This window comes from Leptopilina heterotoma, unplaced genomic scaffold, assembly GCF_015476425.1.
Source record: "Leptopilina heterotoma isolate Lh14 unplaced genomic scaffold, ASM1547642v1 Lhet_12, whole genome shotgun sequence".
Taxonomy (NCBI): Eukaryota; Metazoa; Arthropoda; class Insecta; order Hymenoptera; family Figitidae; genus Leptopilina; species Leptopilina heterotoma.
Window position 1 is genome coordinate 432742 of NW_025110837.1, and position 22936 is coordinate 455677.

At 30.5% G+C, this 22936-nt stretch overlaps 1 protein-coding gene and 2 long non-coding RNA genes across 3 annotated transcripts; 1 reads left to right on the forward strand and 2 right to left on the reverse strand.

The window, feature by feature from the left end:
- Nucleotides 1-5819: 5819 nt before the first annotated feature.
- On the reverse strand, nucleotides 5820-6073 carry LOC122509737. Its single transcript, XR_006302383.1, has 2 exons — nucleotides 6019-6073; nucleotides 5820-5940 (listed from the first exon to the last, which is right to left on the reverse strand). It is a non-coding gene; the product is annotated as an uncharacterized LOC122509737 (long non-coding RNA).
- A 318-nt stretch (nucleotides 6074-6391) lies between these two features.
- Nucleotides 6392-6645, forward strand: LOC122509943. The gene is made up of 2 exons (XR_006302394.1): nucleotides 6392-6446; nucleotides 6525-6645. It is a non-coding gene; the product is annotated as an uncharacterized LOC122509943 (long non-coding RNA).
- A 4541-nt stretch (nucleotides 6646-11186) lies between these two features.
- LOC122509629 lies at nucleotides 11187-17261 on the reverse strand. Its single transcript, XM_043623828.1, has 3 exons — nucleotides 17185-17261; nucleotides 13769-14341; nucleotides 11187-11646 (listed from the first exon to the last, which is right to left on the reverse strand). Exons 2-3 carry the CDS (start codon nucleotides 14231-14233, stop codon nucleotides 11338-11340), a joined length of 774 nt encoding a protein of 257 aa, XP_043479763.1. The 5' UTR covers nucleotides 14234-14341; nucleotides 17185-17261; the 3' UTR covers nucleotides 11187-11337.
- Nucleotides 17262-22936: the final 5675 nt, after the last annotated feature.

Below are 22936 nucleotides of genomic sequence, written 5' to 3' on the forward strand. Positions count from 1 at the left end.
AGATAATTATCCATTATCCGCAACAAGTAGGGCGGCATGTTTTTCTTTTCCATCGACTCGATGAGATCTTTCCATCTTGCGGAATTAAACGCGTTGCGTATGTCAATTGCTACCAACGCGCAGAAGCTCTTCTTTTTCCCAGGTCCCAATTTGTTTTTTCCTGCTTTAGCTATGTCCACAACTGCCTGGATGGCATCAACTGTGGACTTGCCTTTACGGAAACCAAATTGGTAATCGGATAGACGATTCTCTTCGGTCAAGTGGCCCTGCATTCTCTGGAGAACCATATCCTCTAGAAGTTTACCCATCGTATCTAGCAGGCATATAGGCCTGTACGATGAAACCTTATCTAGAGGTTTTTCACCTTTCCTTAGGAGGACTAACCTCTGTCGCTTTCAGTCGCGGAAGAACTCTCCTCTCTCAAGGCAAAGATTGAAGCATCGAAGCAGAATCTGGGGTGAAGTGTCGATTACCAACTTTAGGATCTCGTTACTTATCCCATCGATTCCAGGCGCCTTGCCTGTTTTTAATCTTTTGCCTGCTTTTTTCAGTTCACTAAGTGTGAAGAGTTCTTCCTCTTCGACTTTGCAAAAACTCCAGTCCCTTCTAAGGTATGGTTCTGCAGGAGGAAACAAAGAACTTATTATCTTTCTGACCCAATCGGGATTGTCCAGGCCGGGGGTCTTTTGCCTCGTCACTAATTTCTTAGTTACGATTTTAAAAGCCAGACCCCATGGGTCCTTATCGACCTCCTCGATTAGGTCCTTCCAGCTACGGCGTCGCGACTTGCGGATCTCTTTCTTGAGGTCCTTTTTCGCCTCCTTGAAAGCCTCTTTCAGCAAGGGATCTCCCTTAGAACGGGTATATGTCCTTCTTGCTTTGAGGCATTCCTTTCTCAAGGAGGACAGTTTTTCTGACCACCAGTGCAAGGATTTTTTCCTTGGAAAGGCGCCTTTGCGACGTGGCATCGACGCATTGCAAGCGGTGACGATTATATTTCGCACCGCTCGCACCTCTCCATTTAGACTTTTCGGCCTCCTCACCCAACCAGAATCCTCAATTAAGATAGATTCTTTTAGGGACCGGCTGAACTTCTCCTTGTCGAGTTTCTTAATGTTCCACGAGAAGGTTTTGCGACTAGGAATAGTTTTGCTTCCTTGATACTGCTCACTGCAGAACAGGATATCCACCTCATTTTCCCTAGCTGTTTGCATCAGGAGCACCTGTGCATCCTTACTTGTATGCAGGTTGACTTGAAGGAGCTTTAAGGATTTGCCCTTTTAAGTTTCTCCAGTTCCTCCTTGTAAACCGGGCAGGAAATTCTTCCAGGGATATGGTTGACTTCCGTTTTTCCCAAATCTGTACACGTTATGCACTTTGGCTTGTCATTAGTACACTTTTTGGAGAAGTGTCCCGCTTCGCCGCATCTCCGACAGTTTTTTGTTCTGTCGGGGCCCTTGCAAATTCGGGTCACGTGTCCATAGGCTAGGCACTTTTGACATCTTGTCACTTCTAAGTGCGTTCGGATGGATGCATTTATCCAGCCAATACGCACTTTGCCCAGCTTAAGCAGACTCTCGCTGTCCGTTTCATTCAAGCGTACTAGTGCCACTTTCGTACCACCAAAACGTGTCAGAAGTCGGCAAGTCACCTCTAATTCGGGCTTTTGCAACTTCTGCTTTAAGACGGTTAAAACGTCCTCCTCTAAAGTTGTTTCGACAAGATCCCGAATTTCGAGGGTCTTTTTACTGACAAGAGCCGTAACCTCGGCCTTGTCCAGAAGAACGGAGGTAAGATTCTGAGCGAACTTTGAAGTTTCACCCCCCTTTTTCACAACAACAAGAACCTCTTTTTTAAGAGTTCTCCTAATTTTCACAATCTCTGTTCCAGTTTCCTCTGGCTTTACCGAAGTTGTTGCCAGTTTTATGAGATCATGGTAGGTCTCTGGATTCCGGGCCACAATTTTTATTGCCTCCGTTGTTCTAATTTTGGGGGGGCGCTTCTGAAGTCGCTCCCTCTCCTCCGCTTTCTTCAAGGCCTTTTTCTTACGGGCCTCCCGTTTCCTATTGGAGACAGTTTCAAAGTCTTTTTCGTTTTCAGGCTTATTTGCCACAGTTGCCTCCGAATAAGAAGCAACCCTGGCCGAAGCAGCCTTACTCACCTCTGTCTCCATAACAGTAGGGTTTGCCTTGGTCTCCTTGCTCTTAACCCTCTTACCCTTGGGAGTGGTCACAGAAGAATCAGTCTCCGGACCTTCAAACTCTCTAGGGCGCTTCCTTGGGTCGATGGACTTGCTCTCGCTGGATGTGGCGTGCGACATCGATCTAGGAGTTTCAGGATTCGACCTTGGTTTGCTTGGGCTAATAAAGGGCTTAGGTATAAATCGCAGGTTTCTGCAAAGCACCTCGTGCACCTTCTCCATTGCCACCATTCCATCCTTAACATCCTTGCTAATGTTTTTTTGCTTTTTGCAAGCACGCCACATACTATCCAGTATTATTGGGATCAGATCGACCTGTTCTAAAACATTTTCTTCGAATCTGCTAAGTCCCACATCCTCAGAATTTTTTATTTGGCTCCCTCCAAAATCCTTGGAGCCGTCTGCACCGACTACCGGGGCTTGAACCCGATCAGAATCGGTGACGGGATTACCCTCATTTGAGGTACCCGCTTGGAGTAATTTATTTGAATCTTTATCCATTTCATTCATTTTTTTTTTGGTTTTAGAATCAGGGAACCACCCTGTTGGTTGCCCTTTAGTGAAAAGCCCCGCCACCACGGCAAGGTCTACCGAACATATCCATGATGTCAATCATGTCTGGCAGTGGATAAGCATCCACTTCTCCCAGCACATCAAAGACATCGATGATGTTCGGTAGTGGACAACCATCGGCGGGGATTATTATTATTATTATTATTATTATTATTATTATTATTATTATTATTATTATTATTATTATTATTATTATTATTATTATTATTATTATTATTATTATTATTATTATTATTATTATTATTATTATTATTATTATTATTATTATTATTATTATTATTATTATTATTATTATTATTATTATTATTATTATTATTATTATTATTATTATTATTATTATTATTATTATTATTATTATTATTATTTAGGGGAGAGTGGTCCTAAGTTGGCCGTGGGCCTAAGTTGGCCACCCTGCATTTCTCAGAGATGGTATACTGGACGAATCTATAATTTTGTGGTATGATATATTGATAAACCATGATATAATTTATGGACCTAATTATAATCTAAGATTCTTCTACGCATTGTGAGGACAATAATATTGTTTTTGACCAAAAAAATTTGATTTTTCTTGTTTTTTCGAGAGCAGCTACAAGAGATAAATAATTAAAAATTTCTAAATAAGTGTGTGCGCTAGTTCCTTTATTTAATGTTGTAATAAGAGGTTCTGTTGATTTTTTAAATAAATTTTTTTTTATTAGCGTAATAATTTGAAACTTGTAAAAATCTACAGTGGTCCTAAGTTGGCCACCTATTGTTTTTGTTTGTTTTTATTTATGTTTTATTTCTTTTTTGTGTTTTTTATCACGAGAAAGACCGTAAAAGTGTAACGTAGGAATTAAACAAAGACAAAAAACAAAAAAAAATGGTTTAAAAAACATTAGAAAAACTGAAGTACAAAAACGCCTGTCTCTACAGCCATCCACCACTGTAAATAAATGAAATAAAATATTGCTTCATTTTCTAAACAAAAATAGTTAAATAATGCGTTTTTATTCTCCTAAATGTATCAAATTTGTAAAATTTCTGCGTAATTGAAAAGAATATGCATTTCTTCCTTATACTCAAGCGAAAAAAAGTGGTGGCCAACTTAGGTCCAGGGGGTGGCCAACTTAGGACCGCTATTTCTGAAATGTCCAAAATGCAGCTTTTCACGATTTATTGTATTAAGACTACAAAAGTCATTCTATAACGTTCTAAATACCACAAAATTATAGCAAAACGATCTCTGAACACTAATATATACTTGCCGAAGTGATTAAATTTCATTTTGTTACTATTTTCGACCAATTTGCTTAGGCGGCCAACTTAGGACCACTCTCCCCTACTTATTTACTTATTTATATATTATGATAAATAATTAATTAATTATTATAATATATTTTAGTGTTTTATTTTTAAATTAATTGTTAGTTAAATTAATTTAAATTTGAATTAAGGTTATTTTAATATGAAGTAAAATATAATACGGATATAAAAATAAATATAAATTATGTATAAATAAAAAATATAATATTTGTAAAATAATTAACAACACATAAAATAAGGAAATAATGAAATATATTTGTATATAAAAATATTATGTACATATGTATAAGATATATAAAATTTATATATAAACTAAAAAAAAACTTTTTTTTACATATGTACAGTACATATCTGTTTTTTTGGAGATCGCTGATTACGAATCTAAGGTCAGATTTAAAAAATCCAAAATGGTGGATCCAATATGGCGGATTAGTTTTTCAAAAATTTATCCAAATTTCTTGAAAATTTATAATAGGGGGTTTTTGATGTCGCTGATTACGAATCTAAGGTCAGATTTAAAAAATCCAAAATGGCGGATCCAATATGGCGGATGAGTCTTTCAAAAATTTATCCAAATTTCTTGAAAATTTATAATCAGGGGTTTTTGAGGTCGCTGATTACGAATCTAAGGTCATATTTAAAAAATCCAAAATGGCGGATCCAATATGGCGGTAGTTTTTCAAAAATTTATCCAAATTTCTTGAAAATTTATAATCGGGTGTTTTTGAGGTCGCTGATTAAGAATCTAAGGTCAGATTTAAAAAATTAAAAATGGCGGATCCAATATGGCGGATGAATTTTAAAAAAATTGTTTGATTTAATAAAACTTGGTATCTAGAGGTTTTCGTGGTCGCTGATTACAAATCTGAGGTCAGATTTTCAAAACTCAAAATGGCAATATAAGAATATTTTATAAATTTAACAATTCTTTAATTGTTTTAACAAATAATTGTTGTTATGTACTAACTTTTTACAAAAAATATCTAGAAACGTGCAGCTTTTTTCTAATTTTGCAATTAACTAAGCTGTGTAATATTACATGAAGATTTTTCATAAATTTAACGATTCTTTAATTTTTTAAACAAATAATGTTGTTGTTTACTAACTTATTACAAAAAACATCTAGAAGTATGCAATTTTTTTAAATTTTGAAATTAACTAAGCTGAATAATATACCTCCAATTTTGCAATTAACAAACATGAATCTTACAATAATACTGATCTTGTTAACTTTTAAAATTTGGAAAAAGCATGTTTCTAAGTCTTTTGTGCAAGGAGTTAATCAACATCTATAATTATTTGTTTAAATATGTGCTAAATTGTTATATTCATAAAACATCATTATGTAGTACTACTCAACTTAGGAAGTCTAAAAAATGCACATTGTTTCATATAACAGAGTCGTAGTTTATGAAGGACTCGTAAAATACCAATATATCTAAAACAAATCTAAAAAATTTCTAAAACTGGCGGCCATATTGGCTCTGATCTTCTGTATTTTTAAAATCTGATCTCAGCTTCGTAATTAGTGACCTCTATAAACCCAAGACACCAAGTTTCATTAAATTTTTTTAATAAAATCAAACAATTTTTTAAAAATTCGTCCGCCATATTGGATCCGACATTTTGAATTTTCCTAATTTGATCTTAGATTCGTAATCAGCGACCTCAAAAACCCCCGATTATAAATTTTCAAGAAATTTTGAAACGTAGAGTGTTTTCAGGACCTTAATTTTTGTCAAATAAAATTGTTTATATTGTGGCCTTGGGTCCAAAAGATTTGAGAAAGTTGTTAAAAATCAGCAATTATTACTTTATTTCATCGAATGCATTTTCACTGTGAACACAGCTCATCAGGACTACAGAAAAAATATAAAAAAGTTGAGTAAATAGAAAATACGAAATCAATAGCAACATTGTGTGTGGAATAGACCTACCACATTGTTCAATGATACAAATTTATAAAACTTTTAAAAAATTTAAATTCGAAAAGTTTTTTAAAGGCCAACATAACCTCAAAGTCGAGACCTGTCAAAAAATGGAATAAAATTTGTTCGGATTTACTGGATTCTTGTTTGAACAAGATCCATCGAGACTTCCTTCATTTTATAATAAATAAAAATCCAACAGAACATTCCAAATTGATAAATAAACATAAAAATAATAAACAAAATAAATAACACATGTGCTCATCATTACAAAGGACAGTGATACAATTTCAAAAAAAACAAGAATCCAGTAAATCCGAACAAATTTTATTCCATTTTTTGACAGGTCTCGACTTTGAGGTTATGTTGGCCTTTAAAAAACTTTTCGAATTTAAATTTTTTAAAAGTTTTATAAATTTGTATCATTGAACAATGTGGTAGGTCTATTCCACGCACAATGTTGCTATTGATTTCGTATTTTCTATTTACTCAACTTTTTTATATTTTTTCTGTAGTCCTGATGAGCTGTGTTCACAGTGAAAATGCATTCGATGAAATAAAGTAATAATTGCTGATTTTTAACAACTTTCTCAAATCTTTTGGACCCAAGGCCACAATATAAACAATTTTATTTGACAAGAAATTTTGATGAATTTTTTAAAAACTCATCCGCCATATTGGATCCGCCATTTTGGATTTTTTAAATATGACCTTAGATTCGTAATCAGCGACCCCAAAAACTCCTAGATACCAAGTTTTATTACAATCAAACAATTTTTTAAAAATTCATCCGCCATATTGGATCCGCCATTTTGAATTTATTAAATCTGACCTCAGATTCGTAATCAGCGACCCCAAAAACCCCTAGGTACCAAATTGTAGAAAAATCCAACAGTGTGAAAAATTTGTGCATTTAGAAACAATTTTATGGGTGAAAATAGGTACGCAGGAGGGTTAATTAGTTAGTAAATTAGTAAGTTAGTTAGTAAATTAGTTATTAAACTTAGTAAGTTAGAAAATTAGTTACCTTTATAATAGTTCTATTAATTTCTGGAATTTTTAGGGTTTCCAAAACTGCAAGTTGCAATGTATGAACTGCACATCTTACCATTGCAAAATAATTCTCATCTTTATCAAAAAATGAATCTGCTAGTTCGTCTGTGTCGTTTCTACTTTCTTCAATTGTCATACCTTCAGCAGAAGTTTCGTCAATATCCATATCTTCAGCAGAGCTATCGTTAGTTTTCATTTTGTAAATTAATAATGTTGTTCATTTTTTTTGCAGTTTCACGCAATCGAGTTTTTGAGGATACAGAGTCAGTTGATGAATCAGATGATTAATGTAAAGTGCAAATTAATAAAGTTATAAATTTCTCATTAACATTATTCTTTAACTATATATATCCCTCCTTTCCGATTTTTTTTTAAAATAAATTAAAGAAAATATATAGATTTGATTTATCACATAATATTTTTTAACAAAACTTTTATTTTTTTAACGAAAAAAATTTTAATGATCTAGATTTACGAATTATTTTTATGGGCTGGTAATTACCAGAACTGTTGCTGGGATGTTGCTGAACAAGTTTCTAAAGAAAAAAAATTCAAAGTTTTTCAAAAATAAATAAAAAAATGTTTATAAATTCTATTTATCAATTACAAATTTTAATTTAATTTAATTTAATTTTAATTTCTTGAAAGAATTAAATTATTTTGAAAAATTTTAATTAAATTCTTTTTAACAATTCAATTTATTTTTAAAATAATTTATAAAAATTCAATTATTTTAAATATCTACTATTTCAATAAAATTTGAGAAAAGAATTCAATTAGGTATTTAAAAAGAAATATTATTAAAAAATTCGTCTGAAGAATTCAATTATTTTCAACAGTAATAAATTTCTTCGCAAAAAATTTAATTGTGGTTAAAAGTTTAAAAAAATGATCGTCAAAATTTCAATTATCTTTATAAATATTAAAATTTTTCTCCAAAATTCAATTATTTTCAAAAATTTTAATGAAATTCTTTTTAACAAATTCAATTTTTTTTTTAAAAAGAAGAAGAAAAGAAATGAATTATTTAAAATTTTTTTTGGTAAAATTCTAAGCAAACCTTTTATTATTTTTATAAATAACAAATATTTCACAGCAATTCAATTATTTACAAATTTTTTATAAACTTCTTTGCAATAATTCCATTATTATTTTTAAAAATATTCAATTTATTTTTACGGAGATTCAATTATTTTTATAAACATTAAAGAACTTTTTAAAAAATTATTATTATTAAAAATAATAAATGTATGGAAGATATTTAGTTAAAAACACGAAAAAAATTAAATTTTGTAAAAGTTACAAATTATTGCAAAAAATTCAATTATTTTCAAGAGTACTAAAATTCTTCTTAGGGATTCAATTATTTTCACAAATAATAAAACTCATTTGCTAAATTTCAATTATTTTTAATACAGTTTTAATCAAATTTCTCGAAAAATGTAATTATTTTTAAAAATTCTATTAAAATTCATTGATAGAATTCAATTATTTGAAAATTTGTTAATAACGACTCTTTATGCGAATTTAATTTTAAGAAACATTCAATTATTCAATATATTATTTATGTGTATTTTATTTGTATTTCAGTAATTGAATTCAAGTAGAATTTTCTAATTATAATTGATTGAAATATGAATTTAAGTTAAAAATGTAGATAATTGAATTTTGATCTTTGAATGTTTGAAAAAGTTCGACTGAATTTTTTTTAAGTTATTTGACATTTTTATTTTCTAATTTTTGATTGAAGAATTTCCGAATAATCGATAAAATTTTGTAAAATTGAATTGTAAACAAAAGGATTCGAAAATGTTGAAAGAAATGTTTTAAAGATTATTAGTAATAATTAATTTAAAGAAGAATTTTAGTCAAAAATTTTGGAAAACAATAATTGAATTAAAATGATAAAAGTCATTTTGAATAAGTTACATTATATTCTTATAATATAAAATGATTTGATCGATCGGTCATTTTCATGTTTTATAACAATTTTTTATAAGATGTTTAATTTCAAAAAGGTTTGAATAAAAAATTTTGTTAAATATAAATGTAGTTTTACAAACCTGGAAAAATTCCGTTTTTTATCCTGGAAAATCTGAAAAAGCCAGAGAATTTAAAATGAGCAAAAGTGTGGCAACTCTGATAATTCCAGAACCAAAATTTAAAAAATTAACTTATTAAGTAGGGTAGAGTGGGGTGAAAAAGCCATGGTGTAAAAAAGCCATTTGAGTTTTATTTAAAAACTATTAAGCCGATTTATCAGCTGTTTAGAATATAAATACTATTAGGTAATACGCAACTTTTGAATCTAGTTTGAATGTTGTACCTAGATTAATATTGTTTTTATTGTAATTTTAATTTTTTGTTGCTTTTTTGAAAACATTTTGGTGAACTTTTCAAACATATTACAATCTGATTAAGTGAACGAATAATAAAAGTAAATGTTTGTACATAAGGAGAAAAGTATACCGAAAACGTATACAATGTTAATTTTTGGAAATTGAACTGAATTAACAATTTATTTTTGCTCTTCTAATAACTCGTCTTGGGTGTAAAAAATCCAGGGCAAAAAATCCATTGAATATTTTGTGAAATTCACTTGTTTTCTATTTAAACTAACCTTCTTATTTTACAAAATTTCTCGTGTTTATTTAATAAAATAAATTAAACACGACGAAAAAGTAGTTCAAAGTGCATTAAAAAAATAAACAATGAATAAACGGTTGCAACGAAATATGTTATCTGTGGTGAAACTTAAAGAGAACTTCTAAAAAAGGTACGAAAAATTGGCAGTGCAAATCGAAAACAGGTAAACTTAATATAATTTTCAATTTTGCTTGCTAAAAACTCTTTCATATTTATTAAAATATTTTTCAAATAAGACTATTTGTCATATAAATAAAGGAAAACTATAAAAATACCTAAATTGATAACATGTTTTGCTAAAATCGTAGAATGGCTTTTTCACCCCACCAGGTGGTGCAAAAAAGCCACTTGCAGTGCTTTCGTAAAACTCTTATAACTTAGTCCTTTCATGAGATAAAAAATATTTCCGTCAAGAATTTTCAAGCTTAATAACTAAACTTTCAATAACAATTGGAAATTTGAGAAAAAAATTTTAAGTACAGATTTTATAGCATCAAAAGTAAAAATGTGTCTTTTTTACCCCACTTTACCCTACATAATTAATTATTGTTTCATTTTCATAATTATTAATATTCTTCGGAAAAAATTAATTACTTTTATAAATAGTAAATTTTCTAAAATTTTAAAATATCCATTGGAAACAATTAAATTATTTTTATAAGTAGGTAGTAAAATTCTTTGTAAAAATTTAATTATTTTAAAATAGAATTTTATTAAAATCCCTTGAATGAATTACTTAAATTATTTTAAGAGAATTATAATAAAATTCTGAGAAGAATTTTATTATTTTTTATAGAATTGTATTAAAGTTTAATAATTAAATGTTTAATTTCAATTATTAAGAAACATGGTTATTTTAAAACCTTGAAAAAAATGGTTCATAAAAATTCAATTACTTTTAAAATTTGAAATTAAATAATTAAATAAACTCCATTATTTAAAAAGTAAGTTGCGAAAACTCTCAATTTTCTTAATTTCCCTAACAAAAATTTTGTTTCCCTTATATTTTATTGACTTTAATGCCAAAAATTTTGTTTTCCAGACATTTCCCTGATTTTACTGGCAAAAATTTTGTTTCTTGACATTTCCCTGACATGTGGCCACCCTGAAATAAAATAAATAAAAAAAAAGAAAAAATAAATATAATATAATATATTTTTTTTGTGAAAGAAATAGACTTTGTGTGTGTGTGACTTTGTTGTAAATTACACAAAGTCACACACGCAAAGTCTATTTCTTTTTTCTTTTTAACACACACAATGAAGATATATTTCAAGTTTTATCATACATTTATTTTAATAACTGTATAATTACTCCAACTGGAGTGCAACTATAATTACAAAACTATAATCACAATCAATTTACAAATAATATTAAAATTGTAAAATCAATTACAAACAATTGAATAGATTTATTTATCGGCAATGTCATCGAGAACGGTAGTATCCATTCTTTCATCTGACATTAATTCTGTTTGGGTATCTGAACTAGTTGCAGAATTATTCCTCTCTAAATCGATACTACACTCTGATGCTTCTTTGTCACTTAATGTTTTTTGTTTTTTTGTTTTTTTACTTTTAATATTTTTAGTAATGAAATTCGAATTCGTTCTGACTACCAAAATGTCGTCTAACTTGTCAGGTTTTCTCTCAGGGTAGAGAAAATAAATCTCATCCCTGAGAACAATCTTTCGACACTGACTTGTGTCATAGGAGCCGCGTGTACAACATTCGCCAATTTATATAACTCTGGAGAACTTTTTTTGTGACATTCCCAATATTGCAGGAGATCCAAGTCTCCATCTAAAGAAGGGATTTTTTCGAAATCATCCAAAAGTTTGCTAATACTCGAAACATTGGAAAACCTTTTCTGGCTTTCTGCGTCCCTTTTTCGTCGTTCCTGATCTACAATATTGGTTACATTGTTGTCAACCAATAGCTGAAAAACATAATATTTATTTTCCAAAATATGTATAATAAATAGACATGATAAATTTAATTTTTTGGAAATACAATTATTTTAAAAAAATTTTAATTCCTTTTTTTCAAATATAATTATTTCAGAATTTGTAAATTAAATTATTTAAAACTAAAAAACTTTTTGATAAACAAAAATTAAAAAACTTAACCTTATTTATTTTTTGAAAAAATTTAAATTCAAAAAAATTTCAATGAAAGACACTTTAAAAAAAAATATTTCTAAAAATTTCAACTACAATTCTTCAAAAATTTAATTTATTTTTGTTAAATTTTTGAACAAAATTAACTGCGAAAATTCAATTCTTTATGTAAATAAGCAACCAATTCATAAAATAAATAATAATTTTCAAAAATGGTAAATGTATCTCTTTATTAATTTTTTTTTTTGAAAAATAAAATATTAATTGAAATATAATTTTAATATTATTATAATAATTATATATTCAGAAACAAGGAATTCAGGGATTTTTATTAAAAGTACTGAAAAAAGTTAAATTTTTAGAATTCATGATAAAATTCTGAATTTTTGTGTCTTATAAAATTACAATGAATTCTAATACAAAACCTTTAATTTTTCAATATCTGACAAAAATTTCATTTTAAATTACCTAAATCTTCAACAACTATCATTAAATAAATTCTTAATGAATGATTTTACTTAAATATTTTAAAATTAATTCTATTTTAAAAGAGTTGCGTTTACAATTATAATTAAATGAACTTTAAACAGGTTTCAATTTGAAATTTTATGAAATTTTAATGTTTAATGAATTTAATTAGAAATTTAAATGAACTTAGATTTTTGAAAAATTTTAGTAATTCAAAATCTTCTAAAATTAGTTAAAGTCTGTCAATATATATTTAATCAATTATTAAAAATAATGGATTTATAGAAGAATTTTAGTTTAAAACAATAAAAAAATTCAATTTTTAAAATGTTACAAATGATTGTAGAAATTCAATAATTTTCAAAAGTTTTACAATACTTATCACAAATTTCAATTATGTTCAAAATGTGCAAAAAAAATCTCGAGAATATCCCAATTATTATCCTTATAAATAAAAAAATTCTTCTTTAAAATTTAATTATTTTCAAAAATTTTAATAGAATCATTGTCGAAATTTCATTTTTTTCAATCATTTTCTTCATTTTAATGATTTTCAATATCTATTTTGATATAATTACTAAAAAGAATTCAATTATTTAAAAACAATTTTAATAAAATTGTACGCAAACATTTAATTATTTTCAAAAACTAATAATAATAAAACTCATCGCAGAATTGCTATTATTTTTAATACAATTTTAATCAAATTCCTAGAAAAATGGAACTATTATTAAAAATGTTATTAAAATTTGTCAAAAAAATTCAATTAATTTGAAAATTTGTAATAAAATCCTTTATAAGAATTAAATTTTATGAAACATTTAATTGTTTAATAAATAATTTACTTTTGTATTTAAATAATCGAATTCTCGTAAAATTTTCTAATAAAAATTGATTTGAAAATGAATTTTTGTTTAAAATTTAAATAATAATAGAATATGAAAATAATTTTGAAGAAGTTACATACAGTAACAATATTCTTATAATACAAAATAATAATTTTAACACTCGATCCTTTTTAATTATTATAAAACAACATGAAAATATAGATCACCACGAGTCTTCGACTCGGAGCAATCGATATTTTCATGTTTCATAACAAAATTTTTAAAGTTGTTTAATTACAAAAAGTTTTGAATTTAAAAATTTGGATATCTTAATTTATATGGAAAAATAATAATAATTAAATATTTAAAATATTTAAAAAAGGAATTCTTATTTTCGAATAATTTTACAATGAAAGATATTCGTAAATAAATTTAACAGAAAATTTTTTTCAATCAATTTTTTTCCTTAATTTTTTAAAAATTCAAAAAATTTCAGTTTCATTTTAAAATAAATTTTCTAATTGACAAATATAATTTATAAACATTTTTTTTATTTTTAAGAAACTCTGAATTTTATTAAAACAATTGAAATTAAGATATAGAATTGATGCAATTGTTTCCTTATAAAAATTGAGAATTTTCCTACCTCTTCTTCTACTCCAGTAGCTTCTTTTCTCACGCCTTCAGTGGACGGAGTCTTATTTTTTTCATTTGATTCGATGTGATTCCAAATTTGTATCAAAACTTCCTTCGCCTTTTTACATTCTGGTTCCCCCAGGAAAGTCAGATATCGCGGGTCTAAAAACATTGAGGCAAGTAGAGCCTCATTTTTTAGAAGTTCTTCCTCTCTTTCCTTAATTTGTTTTGTGAGATTTTCCGCAAGTTTGTTTTTCACTTGCTCGGTGAGAATTTTGCATTCGTGCCAGATTCCGAAGAAGTCTCCTGGAAAAAGATTTTCATTCTGCATCTTGAGTGTTGCTTTTTTGCAGGGTAGTAAAGCTGTAAGGCAATCCTCGATATATTTCCACTCCATCTCGGTCATCTTCAGTTTCAGTTTTTCTTTGCAAAATTTTCGGCATACGGACTTCGCCGAGAGAAGAGACGACAACATATCTGCCGTAGAATTCCATCTTGTTGGGACATCTAAAGTTGGCTTCTTTACTCCGTACTTTGCGAGAAGACTTGTGTTACTTCTCAAAGTTTTGACGACACTTCTGGCCTAAAATAATAAATTTGTTATCCACATTGAATAAAAAACTTTTGAAGAATTTTAATTGTAAATTTTTAATTTTAAGAATAATTGAATAATCGAAAATTTTAACTAATAATCTACAAGTTTATATTTAAAGATACAAATCAATGAAAATTAACTTCTAAAATTTTTATTAAAATATTTTTAAAAAAAGTAATTCTTAGATTTGTTTTCTATTTAAAATGAAGTTATTTTGAATATTTTCAATTACTTATTTTCGATTTTCAAATAAATGCAGAAAATTATAACAATAAATTTTTAAAAATAATTTAAAAATTTTTGACCACGAATTCTAATACAAAACCTTCAACATTTTCCTGTTTCTGACAGTAATATTTCTTTTTAAATAACTTCATTCTTGAATAACTATTTTAAAATTATTACTTAGAAATTATTTAACGAATAATTTTACTTCAATATTTTAATATTAATTGACTTTTAAAGGAATTGAGTATTAAATTTTCAAAATTAGATGAACTTGAAAATGCTTTAATTTGAAATTCTATAAAATTTTAATTTCTAATGAATTTAATTAGAAATTTTAATAACAACTTTTGAAAAATTGTAATAATTCAAAATCTTTTAAAATAAGTTAAATTTGTTAATCTATATTTAATTAATTAATTATTAAAAATCAGGGATTTATAGAAGAAGTTTAGTTAATAATACTAAAAAATTCAATTTTGAAGAAGTTACAACTGATTTCAGAAATTAAATTATTTTCAAAAGTAATAAAATTCTTATCATAATATTCAATTATGTTCAAAAATTACAAAAAACTCTACAAAATGACAATTATTATCTTTATAAATAAATTTTTTTTTCAAAATTTAGTTATTTTAAAATATTTTAATAAAATTCTTGTCAAAATTTCAATTATCTTCCAAATTTTTCCTCATTTCAATGATTTTTAATATGTAATATTTTAATAAAATTACCCAAAAGAATTCAATTATTTTCATCAATAATAAAATTCTTTTTTTCATATAGTAAAACTCAACGCAGAATTTCAATCAAAATTTCAATTATTTTTAATAAAATTTTAATCGAATTCCTCGATAAATGTAATTAATGTTATTAAAATTTTTATTCAATTTCGTGAAATGACTTCAATCATTTTACAATTTGTTGATAAAATTCTTTATAAAAAACCAATTTTAAGGAACATTTAATTGTTCAATAAATTATTTTTTGCATTTAAATAATTAAATTCTAGTAGAGTTTGTAATAAAAACTGTTACAACAATTAATTTCAGTTAAAATTTTAGATATGTAATGATCTTAATTTTTGCCAAAGGATTTGCTCGCCGGATGGAGTCCGGGTACTTAGAATAGTTAAATTCTTTCAATTTAAATATTATTAATTTTCACTTCAAAATATAAAATATTACAATAATTTAGCAAGAGAATTAGTAACGTCAATGAGGTTAGGTAAAGTCAGTAAAAAAACATAATTTAAACCTTCGTAAGAAAGTATATTTTAACAAAATAAAAATAATAGTGAATTAACAAAAGATTAACAAATAACGAAATGAAGTAAAAAATAAACGTAGTAAAAATATGATAACAATAAAATATAAAATATAAAAATAAAAATAAAAGCTCGATATAATACAAAATTTGATTAAGAAGGAAAACTAATAAACGCTAAAGAAAATAAAGAAAATAATTGGTCCGCCGTTACTGGCCCAAAGCCACGCCAACGATGTTGTTAGTCTCCGTTCGCTCTGTAATGAGTTATGAAATATGTTTGTAAAAAGAATAATAAATAATTATGAATAGATGACGTTAAATACTCGCGAGGGGTAGTTCCTAGTATTAACCCCCTAGATAACGTTAGGGACGAAGAAACAAGTTTAGTGCACACAAGACAGTTTAATATCTTAAACTGGAAACAAGATATCAAATTACATTTGATATTCATATCCGGCCCGTTACTAGTGTGAGTATTATGATAACTCAGGTTGCATCTCCACCAAGTAGCCCCTTGGTGTGGAGAATTCACCTGGTGCGTCATCTTCGTCGAGAGAGTTGCCCCTCAACTCGACGAGGATGGTTCAACCATAATTAAAAATGTATTTGAGTGAGTGTAAGTGTAAATGTATTCTAGAGCTAGAACCAACACGGTTGCCCCCATAGAAGGTTCACTGCATTAGAGTGTAGTGTGAGTAATGTGAGTTAAGTGTGTAGTAAAGTAGTGCATGTAGTGAGTGCATTGGTTCCACACGGTAGCCCCCATAGAGCAACCACTGCACTCACGGTGAGAGAGAAAGGAAGCGTGGCGAAGGGTGTTACCCTGGTCATCGGTTGCCCCCGAGCCCCAGAGTACAACTCCTTCTGGGATTTTACACAGAGCTGGTGGTAGCGGTTGCCCCCACATTTCACCTGTCCTGTGCAAAAGGTAAAAGGGTTAAGGGTGAGAGAGTGTAGAAGTGAGCTGCTGTTGGTCTGCCTCGGAGCAAGCCCCGAGCCCGACCGGCGGCGAACTGATGAATTTCTCACTGCAACCAAGTATTATAGATCGCCGGGTTTGACAGGTATCTCGTACGGAGAGAGAGCGACCCACGTGCTTGCGCGACAAAGTATGCGCGTTCGGTACTCTCCTCTCAGCCAGCGAGCTGAGAGCTCTGTAGTATATATAGATATACTAAAGACATGCTATACGAAATGATTTTATTTTACGTTTAGAAATTAAAACTGTTTCGTTACATCCCCCCTACTTAAAAAGCGAATTTTAATGAGCGTCTTGGGGATGATAAATACAACGAGAAAATAAAAAATAAAATAAAATTTAACTAGGTATCACTTACAAAATTTTTCTCACATGTCGAATATGTCCATTGGAGAAATCCAAACGAAGGTTCCACTTAAAACCATTATCCCTCAGACGATAACGTTTGATACCAATTGGAACTTGAATCCATGGTCCTCCAGGGAGCTTAGCGATCGTAAATGGAAAATGAGCGACATCGTGCCAAAGTGGTAAAGGATTGTCCTTGGAGTTTTCCACAGGTACGGAATTGTTATTAATGTCGACTTCTTCAATAGTTTCCTTGAGACTATTAAAAAGTTCTTCGTAAGAACTCGGACACTCGTTCGATTTTACAGGTTTCAAGTTGAGCGGTTTGTTTTGCTAGGAGTCTTGCTGCGTCCATCGCGAATGACTTTCAGGAACTACGAGGGTATTTCTTAGAAACACGAATATTTTTCCTAGGAGGTCTTTGACTTTTTGATAATAAGAGGGGTAAGAAATATTATTGGCTGGAAATGTCGTCAATAAATTTCTTCAGGTCTTTTAAATGCACATGTCGAAAATTTTTCCCCTGTTCATTAACAAGATCAAAAATTACTAGAGAAATTTTTCTTTTAACAGTAAATGGTCCACTAAATTTTTCCAACAATTTTGCATTTTTTTTTATCTATTTTTTTTAGATAAATGAAAATTTCTTTTGAGCACTTTTTCTCCGACAATAGGTTTCCAATCTCGCTTACGTAGGTTATAATACTTTTGTTGAGTATTAAAATTTTTAGCAAGATTGATTCTAACAAGTTCCAAGGCATTTTGTAATTTTTCAATTCTTGATTTAGATGTAGTGGTAGTTTGAGAATTCAAACGCGAATCTTGAAATCCAGGCGGGAGAAATTCTCGGCCAGAGGTAAGATAGGCAGGTGTAAAGCCGGTTGAAGAGTGCTTAGCGGTGTTGTACGCGAATTGAAGTTCCGATAGATGGCGGTCCCAGTCCGGTTTCTTACTATCCAAGTATTGACGAATCATTGTCTTGACTACTTTGTTGACTCGTTCTACTGGATTGCACTGCGGTGAATAAGGTGGTGTAAGACGATGTAAAATACCGAAATCTTCCAAGAATGCTTTAAATTCTTTACTAATAAATTGTCTACCATTATCAGAGACAATTTTCTGAGGAAATCCAAAACGATAGAAAATTTCTTTTAGCGTTGAAATTACTAATACTGTTGTTGCTTTACGTAATGGTTTTAATTCAAGCCATTTAGTAAAACGATCTTGAACAACACATAAAATTGTGTTTCCAGAAGTTGTTCGAGGTAGTGGTCCAATGAAGTCAATTGAAATCATTTCCCATGGTTTCTCTACTAGTGTGGCATGCATACGGTTTGCAGCCGCTTGTTGAGAATTTTTGTTGTGCTGACAATTTTTACAATTCCTAACATACTCAGCACCATCACGTAACATACCAGGCCAGAAGAAAAATTCTCCAAGTCTTGCTAATGTTTTAGCAACACCAAGATGTCCAGCTGTTGTTTCATCGTGAACTTTATGTAGAATTTTCTTCCTGTCTTCTTTGGGTATACACAATTTCCATTGATCTTCATATGGGGTATCCTTGAAGTCCAAAGAATGAAGTACATGATGGTAAAGTTTCCCATTTTCAATCCTGAAGTCCGGACATCTATCAGGGTTGTCCGAAGTTGATTTAAAATGGCGCTGATACCATTGACAAGATGGTAATTTGTCAATTGATGAAACTTGTAGAGGAACTCGTGATAAATAATCAGGCAAACGATTTTCAATTCCTTTCTTGTAAATAACCTCGAAATCCCACTGAGCCAGTTCCATGATCCAACGTGCAAGTCTTCCAGATGGTGTGACGATACTATTCAGCCATTTCAAGGCCTGATGATCCGTGACAACTATAAAATGATAACCTTCAAGATAGTGTCTCATCTTCCAAATGCCCCATTTAACTGCAAGGCATTTGATTTCTGTTGCTGAATAGTTCTTCTCGGCTGAATTTAACGTACGACTGGCATAAGCAATCACGACTTCTGATGTTCCAATTTTTTGTGTCAAAACTGCTCCAAGACCTTCAAGACTAGCATCCGTTTGAAGATAAAAAACTTGAGACCAGTCAGGGCAAGCTAAGACTGGAGCTTCAGTAAGTTTTTTCTTAATATTGTCGAAAGCTAATTGATGTTCTTCTTTCCAGGTCCATGATGTATCCTTTTTAAGAAGATGAATAAGCGGAGAAATCAATGCTGAGATGTTTTTTATGAAACGGCGATACCAAGAAACCATACCTAAAAATCTTCTCAATTCTTTTAGGTTCGTAGGAGGGGGTAATTTTAAAATGGCATCCACGTTGTCTGGGTCTGGATGTAGTCCATCTGCATCCACTAGATGTCCAAGATAGGTAAGACGAGTACGGGCAAAGAAACATTTTTCCTAATTTGGAACTAGTTTAGCTTCACGTAGTCTAGAAAACACTTCTTGCAGTAGTTTGAGATGTTCTTCGAATGTTGACGAGGTTACAACGATGTCATCGAGGTAAGAAAAAACATTTGGTGCTAAATCCACAGGGATTACAAGATCGATTAATCGTTGAAACGTTGCAGGTGCTGAATGTAGTCCAAAAGGCATGACTACAAATTCGAAAAGTCCTAAACCTGGTACTGTGAAAGCAGTAAGTGGTGCGCTTTCTTCTGTTAACCCAACTTGCCAATAACCATTTTTTAAATCCAAGGTAGATAGATATTTAGCTCCTTTCAACTAATCCAGAATACTATTTATACGAGGCAAAGGATAAGCATCCTTTTTAGTCACTTTATTGAGCCTTCGAAAGTCAATGCAAAAACGAAGTTTACCGTTCTTTCTTTTAATTAAAACGACAGGTGAGCTCCAAGCACTACGAGATTTTCTAATGACTCTTTGTTTCAGCATCTCCAAAGCTTCTTGTCTCATGTGTTCTTGAGTTACCGGATTCCTGGGTTGATAACGCTGTTTAATTGGTGAAGAATCTTCCAGACGAATTTCATGCTTTAACAATGGTGTTTGACCTTTAATATCCTTAAATAAAAGTCTTTCTTTAGATAATAAAGCATTTAACTCCTGTTCTTGATCCTTGTCCAACGAAGTTAATCCTGCAGGTCCAACTTCACAAGCCTCAACTTTAAAAGAGTTTTTTAATAACCGTATATCTTGGTTATTAATTAACAAAGAAAAGTTGAATTTTTGTAACAGATCCATGCCAATCAACATTGGTTGAGATAATCCTGGTAAAACTAAAAATTTATGCTTCACCTTTGTTGATCCAACGACGATTTTCATGTCAAAACTAGTTTTAACCTTGTATTCGGTTCCATTAGCCAGAGCAACGATGATTTCTTCAAGATTAGCAACTCCTCCTAGAGCAACCAATCGATTAGCAGTATGGATGTCGATAAATGAACAAGCTGCTCCGGTATCCACAAGAGCTGGAATTGATAGATCCTCGCAAATACAATTTCAAAAGATTCTGGAGTCAACTGGTGATAAGGTCGAATTTACTCCACTTATTCGACCTTTTTGTCGTTTCCCGATTTCTTGAAACAACAATCTCGAGTAAATAATCCTTCTCGACCACACTGAGAACAAAATTTCTTAGGCCGATTCCTGCACACATTTCTACGATGTCCTGGTCGACCACAACGCCAACAATCGGTTTTAGGATTGTAGGGTCTAGAAACTTCAGCTAAAGGTTGATTAACATTCCCACTAGAATTCTCCTGATTGACTGAATGAAGAATCTCCGCAATTTCCTCCACACGCTGAATAAGAGTACTAACTGAATCCAATTCAGAACGACGAATATGTAGACGATAAACTGGTTTCATGTTCCAGTATAAAATATCTAATTCACGACCCAAATCATAACCTCCATGTCTTCTCATGAGAGTTCGTAGGGCAGTACAAAACTCTCGAATTGACTCCAAGTTACCTTGCACTTTACTACCAATTTGATTTTCCAGATGTCTGAATTCACTAGGTGAAAGGTAAAATCTCCTTAAAGCTGAGGTTAATTCATCGAGGGTGAAAATTGATCTAATCTCATTCCTATACCATAGCAATGCATCACCACTTAAAAGTTCAGGAAAGCCACGAAGAAGTTAATCATCCGTGAATCCATAAGCCTGCTGTAACTCGTCTACTCGTTCAATAAAAGCATATACATCTTTTCCGTCAAACTGGCAATTCCATTTTCTCATCCGTTCCAACACATAAGTGTCATTGGAAAAGATTAAAGGTGTTGACGTTCTAGGTGGTCCCTCGGCAAGCTTTTGACTTTTAATTAAAGCTTCCGTAGCTTTAATTTGGTCCTTGGTGAGAGGTGCTGATTGTTGATTACCTTGATGTTCCTCAATTTCAACCAAATTTTCCTTTAAACTTGGATCCTCTAGGGCTAGGTTATCCCGAGAGATATCGTCCTCCTCGTTGTAATCCTCTGGATCTTCAGTTTTATTCAATAGCTCTGGTCTTGTTTTGACGAAAGCCACAAAACGTTGTCGAAGCTCTGCTACGGTACCTCTTGCGTCGATGTGATAACTCTCCATTTGAGCCACCAAATCATTTTTGGAAAGGTTGTAGATCCACTGGACTCCCATGATGTTAGGTTAGGTTTTAAATAAACGTCTTTACTGAACAAAGGGAAGTAAAGAAATGTGAAGATAAAAGAGTTACTCTCCATTTATATACTAGTTGATTACTCCCTACTCTTCTCCAAAGATGGTGGTGGGAGAAGAAAACCAAGATGGCGGCTGGTTTAGTAGTGAGTGAAGAGAAAGAAAATAAGATGGTTAATTTCTTCTCTTAAGGCAGCAGTCTCTAGTCAAGCTACCTTTAATGCCACATTTAGCACAAAATAGAACAGGTGGATTTCGGCACTTCTGACGACGATGTCCGTGTTGTCCGCAACGCCAACAATCCGTATCAGGGTTATACGGGTGATTTCTATCCTTAGAAACCAAAACAGGACTTCCACGAATAATTGGGTAGCGGCTGAAGAAATAGGTTTCTTTATAATCGAGTTGTTTATCATAATCTAGGTTAACCAAGATGTCTTTCATTTGGTTAATCGATTCACCTAAAATCATCTCCGGGAACACGCGACGCATCTGCCGATCTGAGATGTTACGTTTCTCCTGCTCTATTATAACCCGCTGAAGCACCTCAAATAACGTAAAATCAGGAAATAATTTCTCAATTTTAAAGAAAATTCGGAAAACTCGCTCATTCCCACTATATGAAGCCATGATGTCTTCTTCTTCTTTCTTGAAATTTTAACAATTGATAGTTGCTCGATGAGTGATACCAATCTAACCACTAAACGTAATACTTTGCAACTATATATAACTAATACCGTTCATCCCCACTCTAACCACGACAACCGCGCCCTCACGACGGCGACAGACCAAAATAAAATTTTCTTTTCCTACTCTCACTGACATCACTTCTGAACAAAAAAGAAATTTTTGGACTAAAAAAAAAATTCCAGATTTTTTACATACAAGAATCTGAACCAAGTTAATAGAAATACTAAATTTAATTAGTCCCTGTTCGGGCGCCATGTAATGATCTTAATTTTTGCCAAAGGATTTGCTCGCCGGATGGAGTCCGGGTACTTAGAATAGTTAAATTCTTTCAATTTAAATATTATTAATTTTCACTTCAAAATATAAAATATTACAATAATTTAGCAAGAGAATTAGTAACGTCAATGAGGTTAGGTAAAGTCAGTAAAAAAAACATAATTTAAACCTTCGTAAGAA

What these genes read in the sequence shown, in the direction of transcription:
- LOC122509629 (XM_043623828.1), bottom strand. Translation starts at nt 14,233, where the DNA reads ATGTTGTCGTCTCTTCTCTCGGCGAAGTCCGTATGCCGAAAATTTTGC. An exon ending in CTACTGGAGTAGAAGAAGAG is followed by an intron (nt 11,647 to 13,768) that starts GTAGGAAAATTC and finishes TATGTTTTTCAG; the next exon opens with CTATTGGTTGACAACAATGT.